This window comes from Pholcus phalangioides, unplaced genomic scaffold (genome assembly GCF_987345545.1).
Source record: "Pholcus phalangioides strain wild (caught in Gottingen) unplaced genomic scaffold, Ppha-v1.0 ptg000022l_1, whole genome shotgun sequence".
Lineage (NCBI taxonomy): Eukaryota > Metazoa > Arthropoda > Arachnida > Araneae > Pholcidae > Pholcus > Pholcus phalangioides.
Genome location: NW_028301615.1, coordinates 8,240,948 through 8,268,517, shown reverse-complemented (window position 1 = coordinate 8,268,517; position 27,570 = coordinate 8,240,948). Strand labels below are relative to the sequence as shown.

At 39.5% G+C, this 27,570-nt stretch overlaps 1 protein-coding gene across 3 annotated transcripts in view; it reads left to right on the top strand.

Moving 5' to 3' along the window:
- LOC149069414 (WD and tetratricopeptide repeats protein 1-like) overlaps positions 1 to 27,570 on the top strand; it is a 530,664-nt gene that overhangs the window by 36,376 nt on the left and 466,718 nt on the right. For all 3 annotated transcript variants that reach the window (XR_016195038.1, XM_089249200.1, XM_089249199.1), the window contains exon 2: positions 14,156 to 14,309. Coding sequence is in view for 1 of the 3 variants with exons in the window: in XM_089249199.1 (XP_089105325.1) it covers positions 14,265 to 14,309 (45 nt within the window). In the remaining 2 variants the exon portion in view is untranslated. The remainder of the gene's footprint in view (positions 1 to 14,155; positions 14,310 to 27,570) is intronic.

The window sequence follows — 27,570 nt, the reverse complement described above, 5'->3', positions numbered from 1 at the left end:
ATATCCGATGTTGTTAGTCACTTCGCCGTAGCGTATTCCCGCAAGTATCAGTATAGGTCTCTCGATTGAGAGCCGGATCGCTTCGATCAGCACCAGGAGGCCTCTCGGTTGAGAGTCGGATCTATTCCAGCAGTGGCCTCTCGGTTGAGGGCCAGACCACTTTGATCAGCTCCAGGGGGCCTCTCGGTTGAGGGCCGGATCACTTTGATCAGCTCCAGGGGGCCTCTCGGTTGAGGGCCGGATCACTTTGATCAGCTCCAAAGGGCCTCTCGGTTGAGGGCCGGATCTCCAAGATGTCACTTACTGCACGTAGCCTTGACAAGGCCAGCTGATACATCTATCATCAGCAATGAAGTATTTTGACTATGAAGATTAATTAATGCTTTCGATTCCGGACCTGCCGGGAAACAAATTCAGATACTACAAACTATTTCATTTTGAATAATTATTAGCTTATTTTCCCAGCCTAAGGCCACGTGATACGGTAGCAAGACGGAGAACCGTCCAACTAGAGAGCTTCAGTTGAATGAACAAAACAAAGGATGAGCACAGAGTCAGAGACAAAAAGGGAGGAATTTATACTCCCATTTCACAAGAAGTTTAGGACCACATGTCCTCGCAAGGCCTTTTCGCCTCAAAAAAAAAATATCTGATTTACATATTCATGCGTCACTATATAATAAACATTACAAATAAAATATTACATCGGAATCTGGCAACATGACACAATCCGGAGAGCTGATCACTCTTAAACAATGACAGACTATGTAAACAATAACCAAACAAGACAAAAAGAAATGAAATGTTCCGACGGAGGTCTGCAACCCCCCGCCGAAAACAAGTGAGTACAACTCTATGTTTTCCATACAACGAGACTTATAATAACTCCCCCGGGAGGTTCTTTAATAAAAATATCTTACCGGACAAACCCTTAAGCCTCGCCCAACTATACAGAATCTGAACCAGAGCCCTCCACGAAAATAGCGACATCGTCGTCATGAGGGAAATTAATTTATATGGGACATCAGTAGTCCGACTTCTTTCCCGTTCTCGTTCGACAGCCGAAAGACCCCACCCGCCGACTGCCGAACTAAGCGAACATTCTGGCCCTTACCGGTTTGCCAGCGGGTCCTCAGGTGGTTTCCAGTAACTGAGAGGTCCCTGGGGTCTAAAATAAGAAGGAATTTCCCACATAACGACAAGATCACCATTAACGTAGAGGGATCGGATCCCGCTACGTTACAGTATGCCTCGTTCTACACATACGTGAAGTGAGCCATTAATATCTGCTCTTCGCCAACGTTACTCGATGCTGAACTGAATATCCTTAGAGCAATAGCAGTCTATTGCGGCTACCGTAGCTCTCTCATTGATAGTAAACTGATTAAAAACACTTCCAAAACCAAGCCTAAACCTGAACACAAAAACTTGATCATTTTGCCTTTCTTCTTCCCAAAAACCAGCCAACGCATCGCTAAAATCCTTCGAAAATACAATTTTTCTGTGGTTTTCATCCCTGTCAATAAACTTTGTTCTCTCAACTAAAAGATCCCATTGACACACTCGACAACTGGGGCATCTACAGCATTTCATGCCAATGCGGATTATCATATATAGGCCAAACTAAACGTGCCCTAAAATACCGTTTAAATGAGCATAGAAGATACGTAAGCAACCAAGACCTTAACCGCTCATCCATAGCTCAACACTGCTGATCCTTTAACCATAAATTTGACTTCTCGGCCAAAATCATCCAAAAATGTCCCTCACCGTCTGACTTGGATTTCTTTGAATCATTCCACATCAACAAAAACACAAACCAGTTGGTCAACGACCTATCTAGCACACCACCCTTCTCAAAAATCTGGCAACAGTTTCTACAATAATTACTCTTCTCCATCAGCATTCACTATCACGTTCTCGGTTGTGATTGGCTCTGCCATTTTTCTTTTTTCCATCTTCTTGCTCTACTCTTTTGTTGCCGGTTCATTTTAAATTTGACTCTTGTCTACAACAGCGAGTAACTCCTGCTATATGGAGTTTTTTCAATATTTTGTTTCTGCTACTGATGAAGGAACTTCATATAGTTCCGAAACGCGTATAGCCGTGTTCGTTTTGGAATTTTGGGTACACCCAAACGTCAATTATTTAATCGTATATTTGCATAGCCTATTTAGAATATTTGAGATATCTTTCTCTCAAATAAACATTTCTGTGCACTCTGTTATGGGAAGTATTTTTGCAGTTCATAGGCAAAAAAGTCAAAACTTCAAACGAAGATGTCAAATTAAAAATTATCAACCAGTCTGTCAGAAATAAAAAGTTTTGCTTTTGCGTAGCTAAATACAGTCAAACCTCTCTCTCTCCCTCAAAAAATGAAAAATTTCTTGCATTTACTGTACTAAATCAGTGCATTTTCATCTCTCTGTCTCGAAGCACAATTCTCATAAAACTTATCTATCTCGAAGGCGAAGCCTAATATCAGCAAAAAAAAACCCACGGAAATTTCTTTTCTTTCACGCAAATCGTGCTTTTCTCTGGAGGTCAAAGAAACTGATAAGAAAGGATTATTTGTAATACAGCCCATTGTGTTCATGAATGTTGTCAATCATTATTGTGGCCTTGTATTTGTAAAAAATTATTATAGAAAAATAAAGTACCTGGTATTATTCTCTCTGAAAATAATTTTAAACATTACTCATGGTAAAAAAAACGTTACTCATTAAAGATCACATGGCTGATATACAGATTTCACCAATCAAGGTAATGCTGTGGGTATCGATTTTAGAAGGGACTGGTGACCAGTCATTTTCATTTCATCCCTTTATTTTCCCCCCTTTTAAATACCATATATACTCATGTATAAGCTGACTCATATATAAGCCAGTCTCCCCCCCCCCACTTCAGGACCACCAAAACCGCAATAAATTGAAAACCCTTATATAAGCCGACCCCGAAAAATCTGTGCATTTTAGAGAAAAAAATTCTTATGTTTTCATGCAAAATGAATAGCTTGCGGAAATTTACAATAGAAATGATTCAAACTTTTTAGCCTGTTTCTTCTGAGTCTCCAAGTTCATCGTGATTAGATCATCATAGGGTGCGGCATCTTTGTTTTTATCTTCATCTGGGCTGTCATTGCCATTGTCACTTTCAAAGAGGATATCTTCAAATACAAATACAACGTCACAACAGGCAAATTGCCCAACGAGGTGGCTGACTTAAGAACATCATGGATCCCGAGCCATTTTTTGGAGGCCCTACCTACTACTGGTCCCCCCCCCCCCACGGAACCCCCAACGAATCGGTACATGCGGGAATGTACGTGTAGTGAAACCTGACGTGAAGTTTTTTTTTCTCTGTAATGCTTGTTATGTGTAGTGCTGCCATCTGCCACCAGTTTTTCTAACTATAAGTGAAGTGTTATGATTGAATGATTTATCGTTGTAGGACTGTTGCTCTCTGTGGCGAGACTTTTTAATGGGGAGATCGGCTCGCATTTGTGCCTTGAAGTTGGGAACCACAGAAAATCAACTTCAGCCGACCACCACTGTGGGGTTCGAACCCGGATCCTCACATGGCGAGTCTGTCACTATAACCACTCGACCACCACAGCGGCAAACCAGTTGCATCAGTTCCATCCATTGCATTTCTGATGCAACACTTTTTGAAGGATCGGCAGAAACAAAATTCCACGCCTCATATACCCATTGGCACAGTAGGCCAATATCAAGTTTCTTCAAGGCACCACTTTTTTTAGTTTCTTTATCATCGGAACTCATCCATTTGATCTTCAAATTCCTCGAATAGTCTTTGAGAGGCTTGTTGATGCTCACATCTAAAGGCTCTACAATCGACATTAGCCCACCTGGTATTAAAGCCAATGATGTTTTCGATTTCTTTGCCTCGGTTTTGACATTATTGGTTCTGTGGGGTTTGAACATATCCTATACCAATAATGCCAGTTTCTTGAACACTGCTACAAAAATGACTACTCATTGCGGGGATCGATATTTTTTCACCAAAAACTGGCCCAAGTATAAGCCGACACCCTCCCCCTCACTTGAGGAACATATTTTTCCACAAAAAAACTCGGCTTATATACGGCACTTACACTATGCATTGTTCTATTATCTGGCGCAGCCATTTGATTTTTGTTTTCAGACATTTTATCAATTTGGTAGTTTAAAATTTGAGGTGAAAAGTGGAGTTGTTGTGAGGAAAATCCAGCTGAAATTTGAAGAAAAAAAAAAGAGCAAACGTGGTAAACATCAGTGTGTAGCAGCATTTTAAAAAATCTGACAATGGTAGAAAATCCAGAAGTGTTGGCAAATATTCCAAATGTAAAAACTGTGCAGCTGAGAAAAGCGGAAAGATTGAGGAAACACATTTCCAACTATGTTTAAATGAAAAAACAATTTTGTGATATACCAACTGACCTAGAAGTACAAGAAGAAGTGAGTGATAGTGTGTAGTTGTGGCCAAAAAAGATTAAACTTCAGCAATATTTAGACTTGCATGTTTTAAAAACAATTCACAGAACTGCAGAAAATTTGGATTTACTGGTAGCGAAATTTTTTTATGCAAAAACCTGGAATTCTCTGCAGCTGATCATTTATCTTTTAGTGAGTTATCTTCAACTTTACGTCCTGGATATAGTCTAACCTGCCAAGTTATAAGACATTTACCCGGCGCTGCCCGGGTTTTCTTTAATGAGGATTTTTGAATCACATGATATCTCCCTCTTTCTTTGAGGGACATACAAACCATGTCCAAGTTAACCAATATGGTGACTTCCTGCGCAACTCATGGAATAAACAAATCTAGATTTAAAGAAACAGAAAAATGAATATTTTTCCCCCTTTTTAAGGGTTGCTAGATATTTCACTTCCCCCCCCCCCCAAGCTTCAAGTTATTGAGATCTGCCTGTTTCAGCTTCCAAAAATGCTTAGTTAAAACTGTGTTATTTCTTCAATGTACTTTATGGGCCCATAATTAATTTTAAAACTACCTAAACTATATGAATTTATACAGTTGAATATTAAAAGACAATACAGACACTAATTTTCATGCTCGAGAGGATATAAATAAAAAGTTGAAATCAATGTTATTGCATGAATATCCAACTCAAAAATACATCCGGCTAAATATTTTATACTTGATTTTCTGGGCTTCCTATACCTCTAAGTGAACGCAATATTTCAAAAATCGAGAATTCAATACAATTTTTAAAAATTATTGATGTGGCGGAAAACCCCCACGAAATTTCCGCATTTCTACAGTAAAACCGTCAATATTAACACTGTTCAAAAAGCCTCAAAACTAGGAGGATTAAAATTAGAAAGGCATAAACTACTATATACTGGCAGCATTACAGAAGTGACAAACTGTAAAGTGTAAAGGTATATACAGGTCTGAAACGCATTGCTAGGGAACCATGGTAAAACCAAAGTAAGCATTCTAAAAGTGATTGTTGAGGCCCAAAAACTATTGTTGCCCGGCAGTTTTTTGCCCATTTGAGACACTCGCCCTGCTCTGACAAAATTTTAAAGTAGCCTATCGTTCAAGTCGGGTCCCATTTGGTATATATTCTAAATTTGGCGACGATCAATCTAAAATTGTAAATTTGTATAGAGAACATAAAACATAAACACACAGACAGACAGAAAATCAATTATATATATATAGATTCATTGGGCAACTTTAGACGCCATTACAGTGGAGGTCAAAAACAGAACTAAAAGAATTGTGGATGGCAAACAAGTTACTCTAACCGAAGATGGGTGGAGTAATATTCTCAGAGAATTGCTCAAGTTATTGCAACTTATATTCATAGTGAACGAAAAGCTTATTTTTTTGGGTTCAGTGGAAGCAATAATTCGTACCAAAAATGCACTCTATCACAAAGATATTTTGCGATAATCTATTGAAAAAGCAAATATAAAATATAATTGTGATGAGCTGTAGTCATATATACAATGCTAAAGTTATGCAAAGGAACTTTTGGGTTATGAGGTTGCGTGATTTGTATAAAATGATGGATTCAGGATAATTGATTAGTTTCTTAAAATAATTATTTACAACACGAAACATAAGACAAAATAAAAATCTACGGAGCGACATGTTGAGCTCTTGTTGGTTCGATCGCTTCTGGCGATTTTCCCGCGTGACAATAGGATGGTGTTGGCTTTACATGTGCCGCCATCTGTCAGATAAAATACAAATCGAATCTCACCACATGAGTTTCCCCCCAGTGAAGGAACTTGGTGAGAGAACGATAAATGAGATACAAAATGAAAATGAATTAATCATAAGATGCAGAATAATAGATGTAGAAGATGCAAAATAAAATGATGCAGGAAATCATGTGCAATAAGTATACACTTAAAAATATACGATGCAAAATGTACAATTAAATGCAGAAAATTCAATAAGGTGTTAAAATATATATATCGGATGCATAATATAAATGAGATAGATGCATGAAATACAAGATGCAAAAAAAAAATCAATGAAATGTAGAATTATATGATGCAAAAAAAAATATTATGATGCACATATTGTCTGAGGCTTTCATGGCCGGCGTTAAATGACTTGCAAACGGTTTCCGGGTTATTAGGCCATGGTCTAGGAGATTTTCTTCCTGACGTTTTTTTCCACATCTGTGGCAGGCATCATCTGAGCTTATTTGGACGTAAGTCTCCGCGGCAAGCGAGAAAGGCTTCGTACATCTGCTGTCATCGACTTGTTCTCTATATGCATTTCTGAGACTTGATCGGCCGCAGAAGAACCGCATTGGTTGGCTTGTATGGATGTGTTGTGCGCCGATTGGCTGCAAGTGGTGTCTGGCGACGATTGGCTGTCGAGGTCATTTTCTCTCTGGCATTCATCGGGGGCACATCTCGACTCTCTGCACCGTTGAAGTACCGGGACCCAAGTGGGATGCACCTTCATCGTCCCCTCCTTTCGATTCATGTTGTGGTGCTTGAATATTTCAATGGCTTTTCTATGAAGATGAGCATGGTAGTGAACCTCCGACGATATTACCTCGGTCTTTTCAAATTTAATTTTGTGGCCGGTTTCCCACATATGTTCTGCAACGGCTGAACTTTCCGTTTTACCCAGGCAGCAGCTCCTCTGGTGTTCCTTTATTCTTGTAGCAGTACTTCTTTTTGTTGTTCCTATGTATACTTTTTCACGCGACCATGGAATCCTGTAGACACCTGCCATGCACAGCGGGTCTCTCGGATCTTTTGCCGAGCGTAGCGATTGTGCTAAGTTTCTGGTGGGTTTGAAAATGGGCTTGATGTTGAACTTTTCCAAAACTTTACCGATTCGATCGGTAACTTTCCAGATGTAAGGTAAATAGGCTTTGGCTCGGGGTTCCCGATTTCCTTCATTACTATTGTTGTTAACGAAGTTCAGCTGTTGCAGAACATATGTGGGAAACCGGCCACAAAATTAAATTTGAAAAGACCAAGGTAATATCGTTGGAGGTGCACTACCATGCTCGTCTTCATAGAGAAGCCATTGAAATATTCAAGCACCACAACATGAATCGAAAGGAGGAGACGATGAAGATGGCATCCCACTTGGGTCCCGGTACTTCAGCGGTGCAGAGAGTCGAGATGTGCCCCCGATGAATGCCAGAGAGAAAATGACCTCGACAGCCAATCGGCGCACAACACATCCACACAAGCCAACCAATGCGGCTCTTCTGCGGCCGATCAAGTCTCAGAAATGCATATAGAGAACAAGTCGATGACAGTAGATGTATGAAGCGGAGACTTATGTCCAAATAACCTCAGATGATGCCTGCCACAGATGTGGGCGAAACGTCAGGAAGAAAATCTCCTAGACCATGGCCTAATAACCCGGAAACCGTTTGCAAGTCATTATGATGCACAATTCGAAATAAAATGAATTTCGGTTATCAGCCTATGAGTGAATTTGACTTTTCTGCCAGACCTAGTGACATATGGTTGTACTGGCACAGTGTCATTTTTCTTTTCTTCGAGCTTGTTTTTGTCAAGTTCCACACAGACATCGTTAAAGATAAATACGGGTTTCACTCTGTCAAGTGAAACACAGGTCTTTCTCCCATTGACATTTAAAGTGATTTTTTTCTCATTACGAGAAATCACTTCATGGGGTCCAGTATATGGTTGTGTCAAAGGTGGTGTGATCTTGTCAATTCGAAGAAACACATGTGAGCATGTTTGCAGTTGAGGATGCACATAAATTTTGGATTGACCATGAGCTGATGTTTTGCATGGTTTGGTACTATTCATACGCTCTCTGAGCTGTTGTACGTATGTGTATGTTGATGAGAGCTGACCGGGTGTATCCGTGCAGAGATCTGCAGGTAATCTCAAAGATGTACCAAAAACTAACTCGGCACTAGAGGCTTTGATATCCGGCTTGACGGCTGTCCTGAGACCAAGTAAGATGGCTGGCAATGTGACTTTGGATTCTCATGTGCCTTCAATGAGCTTTTTAAGACATGGTGGAACCGTTCGACCATGCCATTGGCTTGTGGATGGTAAGCAGTGGTATGAATCCTGCTAGTGCCAAGCAGGTTGATCAGTTCCCTGAAGAGTGATGATTCGAACTGCCGTCCTTGATCGGTTGTTATGGTTGATGGACATCCATAACGGCAAATCCAACCATTGAACAAGGCACGACAAACTGTGTCTGCTGTGATGTCTGCTACAGGTATGACTTCCGGCCATCTGGTGTAGCGATCAATTACTGTTAAGCAGTATGTCTTTCCTTCTGAAGGAGGCAGAGGTCCAACCAGATCAATATGTATAAGAGAAAATCTTGCATCGGGTGTTGCAAAGGTGCCTAAAGGTGTTTTGGTATGCTTATGAACCTTTGAGCGTTGGCACTCATTGCAACACTTTACCCAATCTTTGATGTTCCTTCTCATGTTAAGCCAAACGTATCTTGCAGGTATTAGCTGAGTAGATGATGTTACCCCTGCATGAGCAAGATTGTGGAAATGATGAAAAATAGTCTTGCAGAAGCTCGCTGGAACAAATGGTCTAGCCTGTAGACACATCACATACCAGTTCTGTTGCGGTAAATGGACTTGGCATTGACTTGAAAGTCAGTGAACTAGGGTTGTCTTGCTGTAACTGTTTTAATTCAGGATCCTCTCGTTGATCAGTTGCAAAAAGGTCAAAATCCAGGAATGGTGATTTGGAAATAGAGTTGATTTCTATTCTTGAAAGAGCGTCAGCTACCACATTATCTGCACCTTTAGTATGATGAACATCAGTGCTGAATTGCGAGATGAAGTCAAGGTGTCGCCATTGACGTGAGCTGCATTTATCAGGATTTTGCTTGAAGGCGAAGACAAGAGGTTTCTGATCGGTGAAAATTGTGAACTCACGGCCGTCTAGCATGTGTTGGAATCTTTTGACAGCAGTGTACATTGCTAACAGTTCTCGGTCGTAAGTGGAGAACTTCTGTTGACTCCTTGTCAGTTTCATGGACAGAAATGCAATCGGTTCCCATCCTTTCCATTTGATTGCACTAGCGAACCACCGACTGCTAAATCACTGGCGTCCACCCAAAGACTTAGCTTGGCACCAGGAATTGGATGGTGAAGTAATGTTGCACCCGCTAAAGCTTGCTTCGCATCGATGAATGCTTGCTCAGCTGGATCAGTCCACTGAAGGATATCAGCTGGCTTGGTTTGAGTAGCTCTTTTGGATTTCTTCTTGTTTTTTATCCCCTCCAAAAACTTGTGTAAAGGTGTTAAGATGCGTGCAGCTCTGGGTACAAAACGACGATAAAAGTTGAAGAGACCAAGAAAACGTCATAATTGAGTGATGGTGTTTGGCTTAGGAAAGTTCAGGATGCAATCAACACAATCTGTTAAAGGCTCGATGCCAGATCCAGAAACTTTGTAACCCAAAAATTAAATTGATGAAACACCAAATACACATTTAGAAGGCTTGATGCTGAGGCCATATATTTGCAGACGTTCGAATAACAACCTTAGATGTTCGATGTGCTCTTCTGGTGATTTCGAGGCTACCAGTATGTCGTCAACAAAGGCATATACAAATGGAAGTCCACGAGTGACCTCGTCAATAAACCTTTGGAATGTGGCTGCAGCGTTGCAAAGGCCGAATTGCATTCGAGTGTTCTCGAATAACCCAAATGGTGTGATAATAGCACTTTTATGGACATCTTCAGGATGTATAGGAATCTGATGATAGGCCCTAATGAGATCTATGTGGGAAAAGATTTTACTACCATTCAATTCAGATGTAAAGTCCAGAACATTTGGAACACTGTACCAGTCTTTTACAGTCTGTGCATTTAAAGCTCGGTAATCACCAACTGGACGCCATTCATCACTGTCCTTTTTTGGGACCAAGTGCAGAGGTGATGCGTAGCAGCTGTTAGATGGTCGTAAATGGCCGAGGTCAAGCATCTGCTGAAATTCTTGTTTCACGATTATCAATCGATCAGGAGCTAGACGTCTTGGTTTGGCATGCACAAGTGGACCAACAGTCTCGATATGATGCACGACAGAGTGTTTAACAGGTTGTCCGGGCTGTGGTGGCTTGATGATGTCGGGAAACTTGCTGAGAAGGCTGTTGTAGATGGTGTCACCTTCGATGAGTTTGATTGAGTGAACTTCAGCAATGTGAAGATCACAGTCAGCATTGAGTTTTGTTGTCCTATCCAGTAAACATCGTCGTCGGAGATCCGGAACAAGGTCAAAGTTGAACAGAAAGTCTGCCCCAATGATGGGTGTGGAAACATTTGCCAGTAGGAAAGTCCAAGTGAAATTATGACGGAGATTGAAATCTAATGTCATCCTCTTTTGACCATAAACACTAATGGATGAAGCATTAGCAGCAGAGAGCTTCATAGTGGCGTCGCAGCGTCGTTGTGATGGTGATGCTGGAAGGATAGAAACATCGGATCCAGTGTCAATCAGGAATCAAATTTTGGAATTTCTGTCCATGGCAAAAAGGCGACGAGATGCCTGTGGCAAGGAGCATGTCGCGATTACTCCTCGCCCGCCTCGTTTTTTTGAAACTTGCACGGCGACACGCACTTTTTGGCGTTGTTGCCGAATTTGTTGTGATACCAGCAGTTTTCCGATCGTGGATGCGGACTGCGCGCACGTGAGGTACGTTGACGAGAGTTGCTACGCGAACGCAGGACGTTTTTCAACTCGCGGCGTAACTGAGCCACTTCGTCCCGAAGTTGCGCGACGGAATCCGGCTGTTGCGGTTTCTCAACTGCGTCCACACGCTGAGGGTTCACTTCGTGAATTTTGTCGGCGAGTTGAGTAGCTTTCTCGAGAACGAGTGGAGTGACAGCAGCGAGAATGGACTGAGTTGATGCCGGTAGGTGTTGGAGAAAAAGCTCCATCAGCAATTCGTCGGAGACAGAATGCGATTCCACTCGTCGTCGCAATTCGCGGAGAATGTCGGATGGTTTCCGATCTCCCTATGACCCGCATGTTAATAGCTTTCGAAGTTGAGTGGACGACGACTCGCTCGACCGTTTAATAAGTTCCGATTTCAGCCTTTTATACGGATCCGTGGCCGGCGGATTAACGAAAATGTCTCGGACAAGAGCCGCACTTTCCGGAGGCAGATTCGCGACAACATAGTTGTACTTTGTGACAGATTCGGTTTCGGAACAGCGAGAGCGAAAGTGCTTTCACACATGATAAACCACAGCGCTGGATCATGGTGGTTAAAAAGTGGTACCTGAACGGCACTTACTTCCATGCTGAAAATCCAGGAAAAGTGATGTCAAGTTCCGGAAAGCGAAAGTTCACTCACGAGAAACGCCCGTAGGTTGCCTCGTGCTGCAATGAAGAAACTGGAACTTGTTTGAAGTCCGCGGTCACCATTCTTTGGGTTATGAGGTTGCGTGATTTGTATAAAATGATGGATTCAGGATAATTGATTAATTTCTTAAAATAATTATTTATTTACAACACGAAACATAAGACAAAATAAAAATCTACGGAGCGACATGTTGAGCTTTTGATGGTTCGATCGCTTCTGGCAATTTTCCCGCGTGACAATAGGATGGCTTCGGCTTTACATGTGCAGATAAAATACAAATCTGTCAGATAAAATACAAATCGAATCTCACCACAAACTCCTCTATGAGGATGATAACAGCAGGGATCTGTCCAGACCGCCTTTTTTGGGGTTTTTTAGGGGTTCTGTTTTTGTGAAAAAGTAATTAATTTGTGGTAAGCAAAATAATCTAATTAATTAATCACAAATTAATTGCCAAATTTAGGATTTAATTAATTTGTATGTTGTGAAGGGTTAATTTTTCAGTTCTGGAATTCTGTGAAGAATCCGGAAAATGGACCCAAATTTCAGCTGGACAGACTCCTGAACAGCCGGATATTATATGGTTGCAATGTCTATTACTTAAACCTATTGGTGGATCCAGTTTTAATTTTAAAGAACATTGAAGTTTCCAGAAGTTTTTCCAGAATTGCCACATGTATACCAAGTGTATTGCAAGTGCATACCAAGAAATTCCAAATTAACTGAACCCCTCCCTCCCCCCCCCCCCCATTTCCAGGAAATAATAGATATAGGCAACTTGTGTTAAAGGTTTTTACAATCTCCCCTGAAGCGGCATATCAAAAAATTCTTGAAGAATATGAAGCAAAAATTGATGCAGATATAGCTGCTTTCATAAGTTTATGCAAACAGTCAAAGGATACTTTCCAGCAGCTAAAGTCAGTAGCTGATTCACTAGACTGCTCACAATGGGACTGTTCACTGGGAAAAATTCACTGTCCAGAAAAAATTTGGATCAGTTTTCTGGACCCTTCACAAAATTCTGGATCTGAAAAATGGACTCATCACTAAATCAAAACTAAAGAACCCATGCATTTTGCTTTTCATGTCTTTTGTGATAGCTAGATCATTTCGCTTCCCACAGAACTTAGTTTTCATGAAATTAATGACTCTTTTCACAAAAATAAGAAAATTTTCACAAGAACAGGCAGTTATAAAAAAAGTCTGGACAGAGCCCTGGTTTATGAAGTCTACCATACATGGCTCATGTTAAAAGAAGAATGTTTACAGCCCTGAATCAATGAAATAGCAAAACGAATGAATCAAGCATTGCAACTTTTTCATTGCCTGGCTTGCTTGCTGAATCGGAAATACAAAGGTCTGTCTAACACTCAAAAAGAAACAGCTTCATCATTGCTGATAGAGATATATCCTGAAGTATTTCCCTGTGGATTGCATACAAAGCTGAAGCAGCACGCTCTTCTCCAACCTACTTCATGCCATATGGGAGACCTATCAATCCTACCACTTGGTGGACAGCGGTCAGAACAACACTGGAAGAAGAAAACTTATTGAAAGACTGTCTTCAATGTATTATTTTTTTACTTTTGTGGCCTATAAGTTCTGCACCAATTGAAAGAGTATTTTCAAATATTCTCAAGTTTTGGAGTGATACACGCTAAACTTATAGAAATCATCTTGGTACAGATAGGGCAGCTAAATTAGTTATGTGTTATCAAATGTTGAGAGGTTAAGCTGAGCTTGATTATTAGCGTGCAGTTATTACACGAATTTAATTGTGTAGTCATATCTATTGCATTTTTCTAATTTTCATGTAACAGTTTTATTCCATTCTTGCATCGTTCATATTTCAATAAATCTAATATTTTATCCTAAGATATTTCAGTTTTATGTGCAAGTCTATAGTTTGATGTCCTATAGCTTGACTGATAAAGAAAGTCGAGAAAATTGAATGAATTCAAAACATGTACTGTTTTATTCCAAAATTTTTTTACGTTTAATATAAGTAATAACATAATATAATTTATATAATATAAATTTTATTATTTGATTATTGGTTATAGAAGTTACTTCTTCATCAAATTGTGAAGTTTTCACTTATGAACAGAAGGTTTTGGACAGTTCATAACAGTACAGCAAAAACCACAGTAAATAATATGGTTTTTACTGTACTGTTCGTAATGTTTAATGTTTATCTCGCACTCACACAACCAAAGTATGTTTATCAAAACAACCTTTTGGAGTTTGGTCCATATTTTTCTAAACATCCTTTATACGATTAAATTCTTTTACCTAATCTAATTATGAACCACTTTTATTTGCAGGCCATTGAAGGACATGCTGACAACTACATTTTGTAAAAGATAATTTCAAGAATTTATTATCTTTTTTTGTGTAAATTCTTTCGATATCTTCTGTGAAATCCGAAAAGAAATGGATGTTAATGTGGTTAAGCTGAAGCAAATGCGTGAAATTTCGGTAAGCATTGAAATTTAGCATAGGTTAATTTAGCATTAGGTGACAAGATTGTGAAAAAAACATTTGTTTTGTTTAATACTTTACAGAGATGCCACTGGACTCTAATTTACCTGGGTCCCGGGACCCAAGTTATTTGAAAAATCTGGGTCCTTTTGAGTGAAAGTGGGTGCCTCTTAAAAAAAAAATTATGCCCCCCTCCCCCATAATTCACTGGTATCTTTATGAATTTTCTTCCAGTATGCCCCAGGTCTTTCATCACCTGCTTATATTTCTTTGTTGAGACTGAGCGGTGGGTCATATTCCGGATAAGAGAAGAAGGTATCTTTGAATCAAGTAGATTTCTAAAAACATGTTCTATCCAAAGGCTCATTTACTTTCATTGTCTACTAGTAGGAAAAACTTGCAAAAAGAATCTCATTAGCAGGAATTTAATGTATGGAATTCCGCGCATGTAATAAATCTAAAACAAATATACAGTTGATCTCACTTATAATGTTTCTCCCATTTAGAATGTATGAACTTATTTCCGTGGTCCTAACAATAAGTAATTCTCATTGAGATTTCCCGTTTAAAGTGTTTTCCTATTTATAACGTTTTTATGACTGTTTTTGAAAAACGTTATAAGCAGGATCTACTTTAATTAACAGTTGAAGGCGCACATTTATATATTTACTATTAATCAATGTATAAATTCCCTTCTGATTGATTTTACATTTGATTAAAAATATCTTAGCATTTTCAATATCTTCTGATCAAATTTAACCATCCACTGGGCATGAGTTTTTTGTCGAATCGTTGTCAAAATGGCACGTCAAAACACAAAATCGTTCCAAAATGGGCAGTCTTCTCTAGTAAAACATGATGCCTACCCCCCTTGCGAACAACGGTATATAATACCCCGGACAGTGTGGTGATAATAAAGATTGACATTTAAGTACCGCCCAGTCAGTAACACTTTTTTCCTCTTCGGTACGAAACATTTTCTTTCCCCTACAGTATTTGCAATACGGCACATTCAAAGGCAGTGAAAACAAAAGTCTCCTCATTGACTCCAAAAACTGGTTGAAAAGAACTTGCACTCAGAATTCTGTTCATTTATTGACTTTTCTTTCAGATAAAAATTTCATGATAAAAATTCTTTGAGTTTCGGACACACTCCAGTTGATATATATTTTTTTTTGCAGTAAAAATGAACCCTCGCTTTGAGGGAAAAAAAGTTCCCCCCCCCCCCGAAATGAACTTGCTCATGCTACTGCTCGTACATCTGTAACATGTTCTGTAAAAAACAGTCGGGTAAAATAAACATTTTCCATTCTTAAATTGTGATAAAAATGAGGGGAAATAAAATGCAGTTTCTCTCATAAACAAAGCGGTCACTCAATTATTACGTAAACTCTGAGCTCTGCAATCCCTTCCCAGGGCAAGCGTGGGTCCAGAAGGGGAGACATATAATATTGGGAAAATTTGTCTGTCCCGTAAAATACGGGATTTTCCGATGCACCTACACAAAAAAACCGGATACGTACTGGACCCGATATCTATTCGCAGTTGGAGATTTATTTATTCATTTACATCCACAAAAGGCTAGTTGCATTTACATTGTGGGGAAAAAGCAAAAAGAACATGATATCAAAAGAAAAGGACCAAATAATGACAAACTGTACGTACATGGGGGAGCATTAAATTAAAATGGATATTTGATCAAGAAACTCAATGTCAAAGCTTGATAGTCGTTTGCAAAATAACGCGTACATCGGTGTAAAAGATGCCTCAATTTATAATACAATGATTATGTATGAATCCGAGTTCATATTGGGAAATATGATAATCTTTCAATTAATTATTTGATTAACTGAACATAACTCTGGTCAAGGATGATGATTCCGAATAGCAACGTTGGTTTAGTTTGCACATGTTGATAGGCATGAAAAAAGCCAACACTACAAGACTGATAAAGGTTTTATAGATTTTTTTATCGTCTTCACACGTATGTTAACTTGATTAAATTTTTATTGTAAAATATGTCAGAACCACTGAACAGGTGTTCACTTTTACTGTATAAAACAGTTAGAAATTAATTTATAATATATATAGGGCATTTTAACATTAAAATTTAGTATAGAAACCAATTGCGACCGAAGTCAAACGTCGAATAAATGTGAAAGTTGTATAAATGAGATTCCACTGTTTTTATCGTACCTTCCATAAATCAACACTTCCCGTCAGGGCCGCAACTAGGGGGGAGCAGGTGGGTCTGCTGCCCCGGGCGCTGGACCAGAAGGGGTGTAAATTTCACACTTTTACCTCTCTTTCAACATTAAAAGGGGGAGCCAAAATGATTGCTTGTACCTGCTGCGGCTCTGCTTCCCATTAGCGGACAAAAATTTTGGTCCCATGGGTGACCATTATCGAGATGCTGTACTGTATCTGCATCGATTTCATCTGCTGCTGAAGATATGCGACTCCATTCCATTCGAAGCTGAAGATATCTGCCTCGACTTTATTAGCCGCTGAAGATGCCGGTCTTCACTCAGGCGGGATCAAGGAGGCGATGGAAACAACCACCCCCTACCAAGAGCCAAATAAAACGTGAATATTTGTCTGTCCCATAACATATCAATATGGGACGGTGAAACAAACTGACACAATTCGCCCCTCCTGTCACATCGTCCTGAGTCTGCATCTGTCTTGAGTATTATATTTTATGGCCTTGCGTCTCTTTTTTCCTGAGTAGCATGGCAAAATCAAACTATGGTTCACCTTTTTTCCTCGGTTGAATCTGTCATTTCGACTGCCCGTAAAAAGAGAAAGTGGTAGTTTTTTCCATTAGTTCTATGGCTTATAAGTGTCACTGAATACGAGAAACAATTATTTCCTATCTTCCCAGTCTTTGATGGTGTCATTTGATCATTTTTCACGCATTCATCTTTTTACACCAGCGTTTTTTTACCTTTTTTTGCCTGTGGCCCCCTTTGAAGCATATTTTTTTTCTTGTGGCTCCCCTGTCTTACCCAGAGTCTTCGACCCTCATCTAGAAGCAAGGTTCTTTATACGTATTGAATTGATTTTTTCAGTGAATTTATATTGAACGAAAATTTTGCAAATAAAATTGGCTTCCAGACCACTGGCCTTGAATTTATTGAGGTCCCTGCTAATCCGACTTCTATTCAGGACTGTCTGAACATCATGGGCCCCCTAGGCAAAGTGATGCTATGGTAGTCCTATACTTAGCCGGAAATAAACAGCCTACATATTTCCTACTTATTTACAAAATTTATTGTACTATACAAAATATCATAAGGGATTCACTTATGGATATGAGACTCCCAAGCATGACCCTTCACAAGTGGGGGGAACCTACTGCAAAATGTAGGTGGTGAGGGCCGGATGGGTCTATGCCCTAAGACAGCCCTGGTTTTGTGGGTGAAGTTTTGTGGATACTGTAAGTGTATATAGTCACTAAATGTAAAAGCTTTATTTCTTCACACCTTAATTTTTCTTCTCAGCTCTCTGCAGCCCTCCAAACCACCTGTCATGGCCCCCTTCTAAATTTTCTTCCCTGGTCCCCCTGAAGTATCCCAGTGCCACCAGGGCCCCCCCCCCCCCCAGTGAGAACCATTGCTTTACACGACGATTGGCCAAAACTGGCAGTTTATTGAAAGAATTTCAATTATTTTGTTCCATTAACACAATAAGGGACAAGTGTGCGCGGAAAAATATCCAAAGAAGCCGTTTATAAACTGTTGACATTCTTTACTTCATTTTCAACAACAAAGACTGACGGAACATCAAAAGTTATTTTTTCCCCCTTTGTTCAGTGGCCATTCCACAATAGAGATCCTACGCCTCAATTTGTTCAGTAGGACCTAGACAGAGCTGCACCCATCAGAACAGGTGCGTGCCGGGTATTTCTTTCTGAAGTGAGAGAATGAGATAGCGACATATATATATATATATACTAGCTATAATACCCGGCGCTGCCCGGGTTTTCTTCAATGAGGCTTTTTTGGATCGCGTGATATCTCCCTCTCTTTTTCTTGAGGGACATACAAACCGTGTCCAACTTAACCAATATGACAACCTGCGCGATTCATGAAATAAACAAATCTAGATTTACACAGAAACGTAGAAATGAATATATATTTTTCTTTTTTTAAGGGGCGCTAGGTATTTCGATCCCCCCCCCCCCCCCTGAACTTCAAGTTATCCATCTGTCTGTTCCAGCTTCCAAAAATCCTTAGTTAAAGCTGTGGAATTTTGATGCACTTTTCACGGGCTCATAACTAATTTTAAAATATCCTAACCCACATGAATTTATGCAAATAAATATCAAAAGAGACGATATGGAGACATTAATTTTCATACTTAAAAAGATATAAATGAAATCAATGATATTGCTCGAATATCCAACTCAAAAGTATAGGTTTGGCTAATTACTTCATATTTAATCTCCTGGGCTTCGTATATCTCTAAGCGAACTGAATATTTCAAGAATTGAGAATTCAATACAATTTTTAAAATTATTGATGGGGCGGAAAATCCCACTAATTTCCGCATTTCTACAGTAAAATCGACAATTTTAGCACTGATTTCTATGAGGATCACCCTTTTCATGACTCTCAAAGCGATGCTGGTGATGATTATGACGTCTATTCAAAAAGCCTCATTACTGAGAGTATATTGAAAATTTGGCAAACCATTATAAAGGCATAAACTATTATACATATACTAACAGGATCAAAGAAGTGACAAACCGTTGTAAAGGCATATACACGTCTGAAATGCATTGCTAGGGAACCACGGTAACCAAAGTAAACGTTCGGAAAGTGATTGTTGAGGCCCAAAAACCATTGTTGCCGGACAGTTTTTTGCCCATTTGGGGCATTTGCCCTGGGCTGACGAAATTTTAAAGTAGCCTATCGTTCAAGTCGGGTCCCATTTGGTATATATGTAAAATTTGGCGACAATCGATCTAAAATTGTAGATTTGTATAGAGAACATACAGACAGACAGAAAATCAATTTTATATATATAGATTATGCTCATGAGGAAGCTTTTATCGATTCTGAAAACTGATAAGAATCACTGTAGTACAGACACAAGAAACTACATGAAAATAGTAGAATTTCCTTCATCCTTCGTCAAGTCGACATTGTATATGGAGGCTGAAAAGCAAAACTAATTTTTTTCTCAATTTGTTTTCAACTAGGAAGCCATTATGAAGTATAGGTGGTGCCAATTGCTACAAGCAATGACAAGCCCTCCAGTTACAGACTGGCCATCAATTGAAAGCTACGCCGCTGATTGAACACTTGTGCTATCAGTGTCGAATTTATGGTTTAGTCGCCTGTGGCGTAAATTTTGCCGCCCGTTCTTGTCTAATTTTCTTGATTTCACATTCTTCAAATTTGCCACATTAGGCTGCAGCCCGCTAATCCATTCTCCCCGCTCCTAGTAAATATGTCCCTGTCTCTAAATCACTCTTATGGTCACTCAAATGTTTGCAGATTTTCTTGGTCATTTATTTGGTCACTTACTGCCTTGGCTCTTTGCTCTCAAGGGCACTCTTTTTATCATTCACTTACTTGCACCCTGTTTTGGTCGCTCGCACCCTAACACCCTTAATCAGTGCTTCTCAACCGACGGACCGTGATCCGGTACCAACCACTGTCATCAGTCAAACCGGGCCATGAGTAATTTATCATTTTATTTTTTTTCATAAATTTTCCATTAGTCGTGTTTATTTCCGGGCCTTCCACTCAAAAAAAAAAAAAAAAAAAAGAATCAACCGGACGAGCTTCTAAAGGTTGAAAACCACTGCTCTAAATCGTTATTTCTGTTGCTCCGCTACATCGTTCTTCACTCTTTAGGTCCCCCTTTTGGTAACTCACTGACCAGCTCCCTCACTTTTTCAATCACTCCCATGCTCAGACACTCTCTAGGTAAGCGGTTCTCAACCGGGACTCCGTGTGCACTTCTTCACGGAGAATCCGCGTCCAATTGAGAAAATTAAAATAAATCAGAAAATTTTTTGATAAAGCTAAAAAAGATGCCTGTTTGGCTCCGCGATTAAAAAAGGTTGAGAACCACTGCTCTAGGTTTTTCTTTTTTTGTTGCTCACTGCCTGCACACGTCATTATTTGCTCTTTCGGCCACACACCAACCTTCTTCTTCATACTCTAGATCAGCTGTTCTCAACCGGTGCTCCGCGGAGCCCTTGGGCTCATTGTGCACTCTCCAGGGGCTCTGCTGCCGTTCGAGGGAAAAAAACAACAAGTTTAAATATTTTTAAATAATTAATAATATTTTTAAATAATTAATAATATTTTTAAATAATTAATAATATTATTAATAATAATAATATTTAATAAATCCGTAACTTTGATGAATAATTAAAGAATTGGCCTATGGGGCTCCGCCATAGAATGTTTTAGTTGAAAGTGCTCCACGAGGCAAAAAATGTTGAGAACCGCTGCTCTAGATCACTCCCCCTTTGGTTACTCACATGCTCACAAACTCTCTAGGTCTTTCTTTTTTGGTTTCTCACTGATCTGTTTGCTCACTAAGGTCACTCTGATGGTTACTCACATGCTTGCAAACTCAATAGGTTACTCTTTTTGTCACTCAATGACCAAGTCCCACACCAGACACGTATTAATTTTATACGGCCTCCTGTAAATAAACCTTTCTGCACTATCAAAGAAGTTTAGTTGTTTGTTAGAAAATCTGAATTCACAGAACCAGGGCCGCAACTAGGGGGGAGCAGGTGAGTCTTGTGCCTCGGGCGCTGTACCAGAGGGGGCACAAATTTCATTCTGAAACCTGTCCTTGAACATTACAAGGAGGCGTCAAAATACGCGCTTGCCCCAGGTGACCATCATTTAGTTGTGACCCTGCACAGAAGTTTTGATGTACGATGTTTTGATGTGAAATGTTGTACGCAGGACACTGAGATACGAAAGGGGAGAGGGGTTTAACCCTCCTCCTTTTCTGAGGCGTTTTTGTTTTGTGTACAATACAATACAAATACAATGCCACAACAGGCAAACTGCCCAACGAGGTGGGCAGTTTGCCCTCCATTTTTTGGAGGCCCTACCTACTACTGCTACACCCCCCCCCCCCCCCGGTGGAACCCCCAAAGAATCGGTACATGCGGGAATGTGCGTGTACGTATAGTGAAACCTGACGTGAAGTTTTTTGTTTCTCTGTAATGCTTGTTATGTGTAGTGCTGCCATCTGCCACCAGTTTTTCTAACTATGAGTGAAGTGTTATGATTGAATGATTTATCGTTGTAGGACTGTTGCTCTCTGTGGCGAGACTTTTTAACGGGGAGATCGGCTCGCATTTGCGCCTTGAAGTTGGGAACCACAGAGAACCAACTTCAGCTGACCACCACTGTGGGGTTCGAACCCGGATCCTCGCATCGCGAGTCCGTCACTATAACCACTCGACCACCACAGCGGCAAGAAAGGCGGTGTGTACAAAGGGCAGGGACCTAGTCGCCGCAGACTGATGATCCGCGACTACTAGGAATTCCTCGTTCGAGGAACAGTTACAATCCTGTATCCCTATCACGAAGGAGGTTCAGCAGGTTACCCGGTCCCGCCGGACCGGGAGAACACACGCTGTTTCCTTCAGTGTAGCAGTGTAGACAACCCTCTCTCCTTGGAAGGAAAAAAAAGTTGATAAATACACCCCTCCTTGACAAAAATTCTGTATACGCTTTTGACTTAAAACGAGTTCACCTGAACTTTTCTGAAACGATAATGATTTAATGAGATTTTTTTTTTTAATTTTTCGAGATCCAGCTCTTTCATATCTAAGGTTAACGTTTCCTGGGTTTTTCTCCCAATCCCAAAAAATATAGAATCAAAGTGATCCGATCCCAGAAATTTTCCTGGATTTTCAATCTCATAAACATATGGGCATGGCCCCCACAAGAGGTGGGCTGACAAGGCTCCAGCCCTGGGGCCGGGGTGATTTTAATCTTTTTTTTTTGTTTTTCATGCTATAAATTCATCATAAAGGAGTCCCCGTGAAAGTCTGGTCGGGGGGCCCGTAAAAGATCCCAGCCTGGGGGCCCTGTATCAGGATGTCGGGGCCATGCATATGGGCAATTTAAAACAAAAGTAGTAAACGAGAATAAGTAATCAAAAAATACTCATAAAAAATTAACTATTATTAATTTATTTTAAAATTGATTCTTGTGGCGCGAAGAAAACATCTGTCGGAACTTCTCTGGGGCGAGTTTGAATCTCCGTAATAACAATTCTTTAACTTGATTATAGTCCTGTACTTGCTCTTCCGGCTCACGGGCAATTAACTGGTTCATCTCGTAGGGAAGAAGTCCCAAGAGCTCAGCTAACCAATCTTCCCGTGCCAGGGCCACGCGACGAGCTTGCCGCTTGAACAGCACCAGGTACAGACTTATGTCTTCTTCCATCCTGAACTGTTGTTCTTGTGCATCATGTTCTGGAAATCCCGGCTGGGGGTTCTGCCGTGTCCAGCTTGATTATTCTCCTCTCTTCTGGCTCCTGTCTCGATCCTCAGTCTTTCGAGTTCATGTTCCATCTCCTTTTCTCTACGCCGCTCCTCCATCTCCTTTTCTCTACGCCACTCCTCCATCTCTCTATCTCTACGCTTCTCCTCCATCTCCTTTTCTCTACGCCACTCCTCCATCTCTCTATCTCTACGCTTCTCCTCCATCTCAATCTCTGTATCTCTACGTTGCTCTTCCATCTCCATCTCTACGCTTCTCCTCCATCTCTTCTCTCTCTTTCCTATTGCCTATGATCGTTTTCAGCATCTCTCAGCATGTCGCTTCGTTGTACAGTTCACTTTCCTGTATGGTACTCACTAGTTGCATTAATTTGAACTCCGGTCGGACTTGTACCCCCAAGTTGGCGTCCATGGTCTCCAGATCCTTCTTGTTCCCTTTTACCAAATACGCTATCTTTATTTATCGTCTCGATACCGCCGCACAACACTTGCTTCTCTTCCCTCGACGGGATTGCCCCTCTCAGCATCGGTTGTCGGGTTGACTTCACGAAAAAAAAACAGCGTGGGAGCTCGACGCTGCTGCTATCCTTCTATACGAACCGGGGTGGTTCCACCGTTGCTGGGACACTCTTCTTCGAATTCGGCTCACAATCTGGAGGCCGGCTGCGCCAGTAAACTTTCCCCCGACTTCTTACCGGTCGTAGGTCCTCGGCTGTACCTCCACTACGATTCTAGGACGAAATAAAAATAACTGGATTCTAGACTCCCAAAAGAAGAAAACAACACTTCATTTAATTTATTATACAACACCTCCAACAGAACCGTCCTGTCTCTTCAGTGCAAACTTTCACACCTCTCCCTCTTTTTCGAATGTCTCAAATCGTTCTCCTTTCTCTCTCGTGCGACTCCTGTTTCTCATCGACCTTTTTCCAACCGCTTTTATCTAACCTTACAAACACATTTCAGGAGTTTTCTAACACTTCATCCTCGTTGTTGCAAAATTACCTAGCATTTCACATACATAAGTTGGAACCGTTGATACTACCGTGGATCATTTTAAACAGTATCATCTTCATCCATGTTCTTATTCTCATTAGCACATAATTGGCATATATCTGCATCCTGTAATTTGGAATCTGAATCAGTTTCTAAATATCGTACAGCTTCTTTTAATGTAAGATACCTTTTTGGTATAGTTACACTCAGCTGAACACAACAATACTATTTAAGATTGTCGAACTCGATTTGATTAGTCTGAAGTTCGCAAAAACATACATTTCTATGAATGCAAGAATAAATAAGTACTCACCCAATATAAACTATCCACCCCAGAAAGCACATTCCTCTGTGTCATATTACCCAGAATTAGCCCCTATAACCATGTTGAACGATGACAACCACCCTGGGGTTAGAACGGGGAAATTGAAGCAACGCACTGCACATTAGATATCCCTAGAATCCCGCTCTCTTGAAAGTCCAATGTTCCATAAATGGAACATGCATATTTTTGACCACGCGTAGCTCTTTAACGTTTAACAGTACAAAGAAACTAATTGATTTACTTTGATTGATGTATTAAGTGGTGGAAACACAAAATAATTTTCAATTTACTTCAAAACTGAAATTTTGGTAAATTTTTATCGAAATGGGGAAAAAATGTCAATTTTCAAAATTCCGTCAAAAACGTTTATATCAACCTGAAGTTTCTGAATTTATTTCAAAAATACCTTGAACTCTCGTCTATATACGATAAAAAAGCCTGACATGTTTCAATCAATTTTTATCTGATATTTGTGAAATAAAAACTATGTTCCATTTATGGAACATTGGCCTTTAAACGGTTAAGCCGGGTTTTCCTAGGAATAAGTTTTTTGCACAGCGTGAACCGAATAAGACAATTTCGCGCCGGCAGAAACGTGTTACATAATTACGCTACACGTTCGTGTTTTCCTAGCGTGGCATATCAGATCAGGGCAGCTATATTATAGTACATGGCTTGGCATCAGCTACTCTGTCGTCTGCATGCTCTGGATGGAAGGGAAGCGAAAGAAAACACGAGAGAGAGAGAGAGCAGGGCTCGGCACGGGTCACTTTTTTCCCTAAAAGTCACTTTTTTAGAAACTGGTCACTTTTATTATGTATTTTCAGGCCCAGGTCCCGTTTTCCACTTTTTTAGCAAAAAAACTTCTGTCTCGCTCGCTTTTCTATTGTCAGTGTTTTTCTTTTCTTCAAGGAGGAACACTTTACCGGTTCAATATCGCTAATTTTCTCCCTCCCTTCATTGAACTACGATCAAAGGCGTCTTATCTTCCTGGGAGTAAGACGCCTTCATATATGAGCGGAATCATCAGGCATTCTGGTCCTGGCCGAAGTCCAACAGGGTTGCTGCACGAAATCGTCGCTTCGGAAATGACTACCAAACAGAGGGAAAAAGCAATCGCGTCAGTAAATCTGGCATAGCAACCTAACAAACAGATTTCCCCGCGCGCTAAAAATGGGTGGCAAATACGTATGGGAAATTCAATTTGTGGGAGAAATTAGGAATTTCAAGGAACAGATTTTTACTACGGGAAATAAACCACGTTTCACGAAATTATTGGTGAACAACAGGTTGAATTTGTAACAGTTCGTGTGATGACGATCAAGTAATTAATCTTAAACACAAAAGTATATAGCAAAAAAAATTTCACTTTTTTCCAGGTTTTTAGTGAAAATAAAATTTTCCTATATATCCCCTACCCCGATCCTTAATTTTAGGATAAAAGTCTGCATACAAAAATATGTATAGTCAATTTAGATTACATGAAGAAAATTTATTCTGGATATTAAATGATTGTGTGAAGTTAAGGATTTGATAAACTACTGCCTCTAGATATTGGAAATTTAGTAAAAAAATTCTTAAATACATATTTTAGGAGCATTTATTTTATCAGAATTTTCTTCAGTATATTATAAATTCTGAATAGCACACACAGGTTCAATAATGTAAATCGACGAGCTCAATGAGGGAATGAATTTATTTATTAAAAAAATATTCAAACATAATGTACATAACTGATGAAAGCAAGATTTTGCAAATATCATATTCACATTTTCACATATTTTTCTACACTAAGTTATTAATTACTACGCTGCTTTAGAGTACCAGTAAACTTTGAATTACATAAAAAATATGCTTAAATAATAGAAGTATAGTTCTTTTCTTGAAACTGCGTAACCCAACAGCAATTAATCTGGAGAAGAAAAAAAGAAACAAATATATATTCAAAAGCAATACTTTAAGAGAGCCAAGATAAAAACTCAACAACTGCAAATTGAAAATTACAATTATGGCAAAAAATAGTCCACGCATAAATGGTAAATACCCATATTTCGTTATCTGTGACCCCAGTAATAGGTTAATACAGAGGCGTAACAAAATACTTTGTCCCCCGGGTGAGCCAGAATTTTGGTATCCTCTTGCATGTAGAAACAGTTAAAGGATGAATTCTGCACCCCGTCTGGTCCAGCGCCTGGGGCACCAGACCCACGTGCCCCCAGTTGCAGCCCTGGGCCAATAATAAGCCAATCTTAAAATCCTAATAAATGTATAAAAGCATCACGACATTAGGATAAATAATCACCAATAAAATACACACATTGATTCCTTTTAATAAATATATTTGTATGTAGCTAGTATCCTACAAACCAAGCTTTCTCTCCTCATCTAAAAAGTAAACAAATAAGCAATGACGAGCAAAAATTAAACACAAACTTTTCTTAAAAATATAAAGACACTGAGGCTCTATAACATTATTAGTGTAAGTGCATAATGTAATTTTTTCTGACACCACACAGTAATTCATTGTGTACAATAGATAATGTCGATATGTATAGCAAACTATTTCCAGAATTTTACCATTACTCATCCAAAAATTTAAAAGAATATATAAATTACAGGTGACTAAAAGATAAAAAAGACAAATATTTAAGATACCAAAAAAGTTACAAGAAAGACATATTTATGTAAAGATGTTCAGATAAATTTCACTTAGTTTTAGAATCTTTCAAACTTCTCAAATTTCTCGTATTCAGAGGAATGGATGTGTGAAATGATGTTGATAGAGTGATAAATAGTTACACCTGCGCACTCACTAAAGTGGGGGAGCCTATTTCATAACTTCAGTACCTAGATTGAGTAGCTTGGTTACATTACCAGTTTTAATTATTTCAATTATATTTTCCTAAATAATTATTTGTTTCTTATTCAGTGAAATTATCCTTCAATTAATTACAATAGAAATAGAAATAAGTGGCATGAAAAGAGTTTTCTTTTAACATAATCTAGGTTGTGCGATGGTAAAGGAAAACATAACAATGGGAATATATTGAGCATACAAGAAAGATTGAATTTGTGCGCATGCAACAGTTCATATTTTCAGTGAACATCATTAGTGTGATTACAATTTGGACAATGAATATAAAAACCATTTTCATGAAACGGGGAAAATTTCATAATACATATTTACATGTATTATTATGTGTGATTAGTTGTGAAAATTCACGTGTTCTGATGTTGTGGTAATGGACATCAGAAATAAGTGTCCACCAGTGAATGAGAGAAACCTGATTTTCACATTTTTCTTGCCATCATAATAATGTGTTATGTGCTTGTACATCTGTATAACGAGATTTGTTGCTGATAGTTATCGAAAACTCTTTCCTGCTTTCTAAATCTTTTGCACACATTGGACACCTTAATGCTTATTTTCTGAAACAATT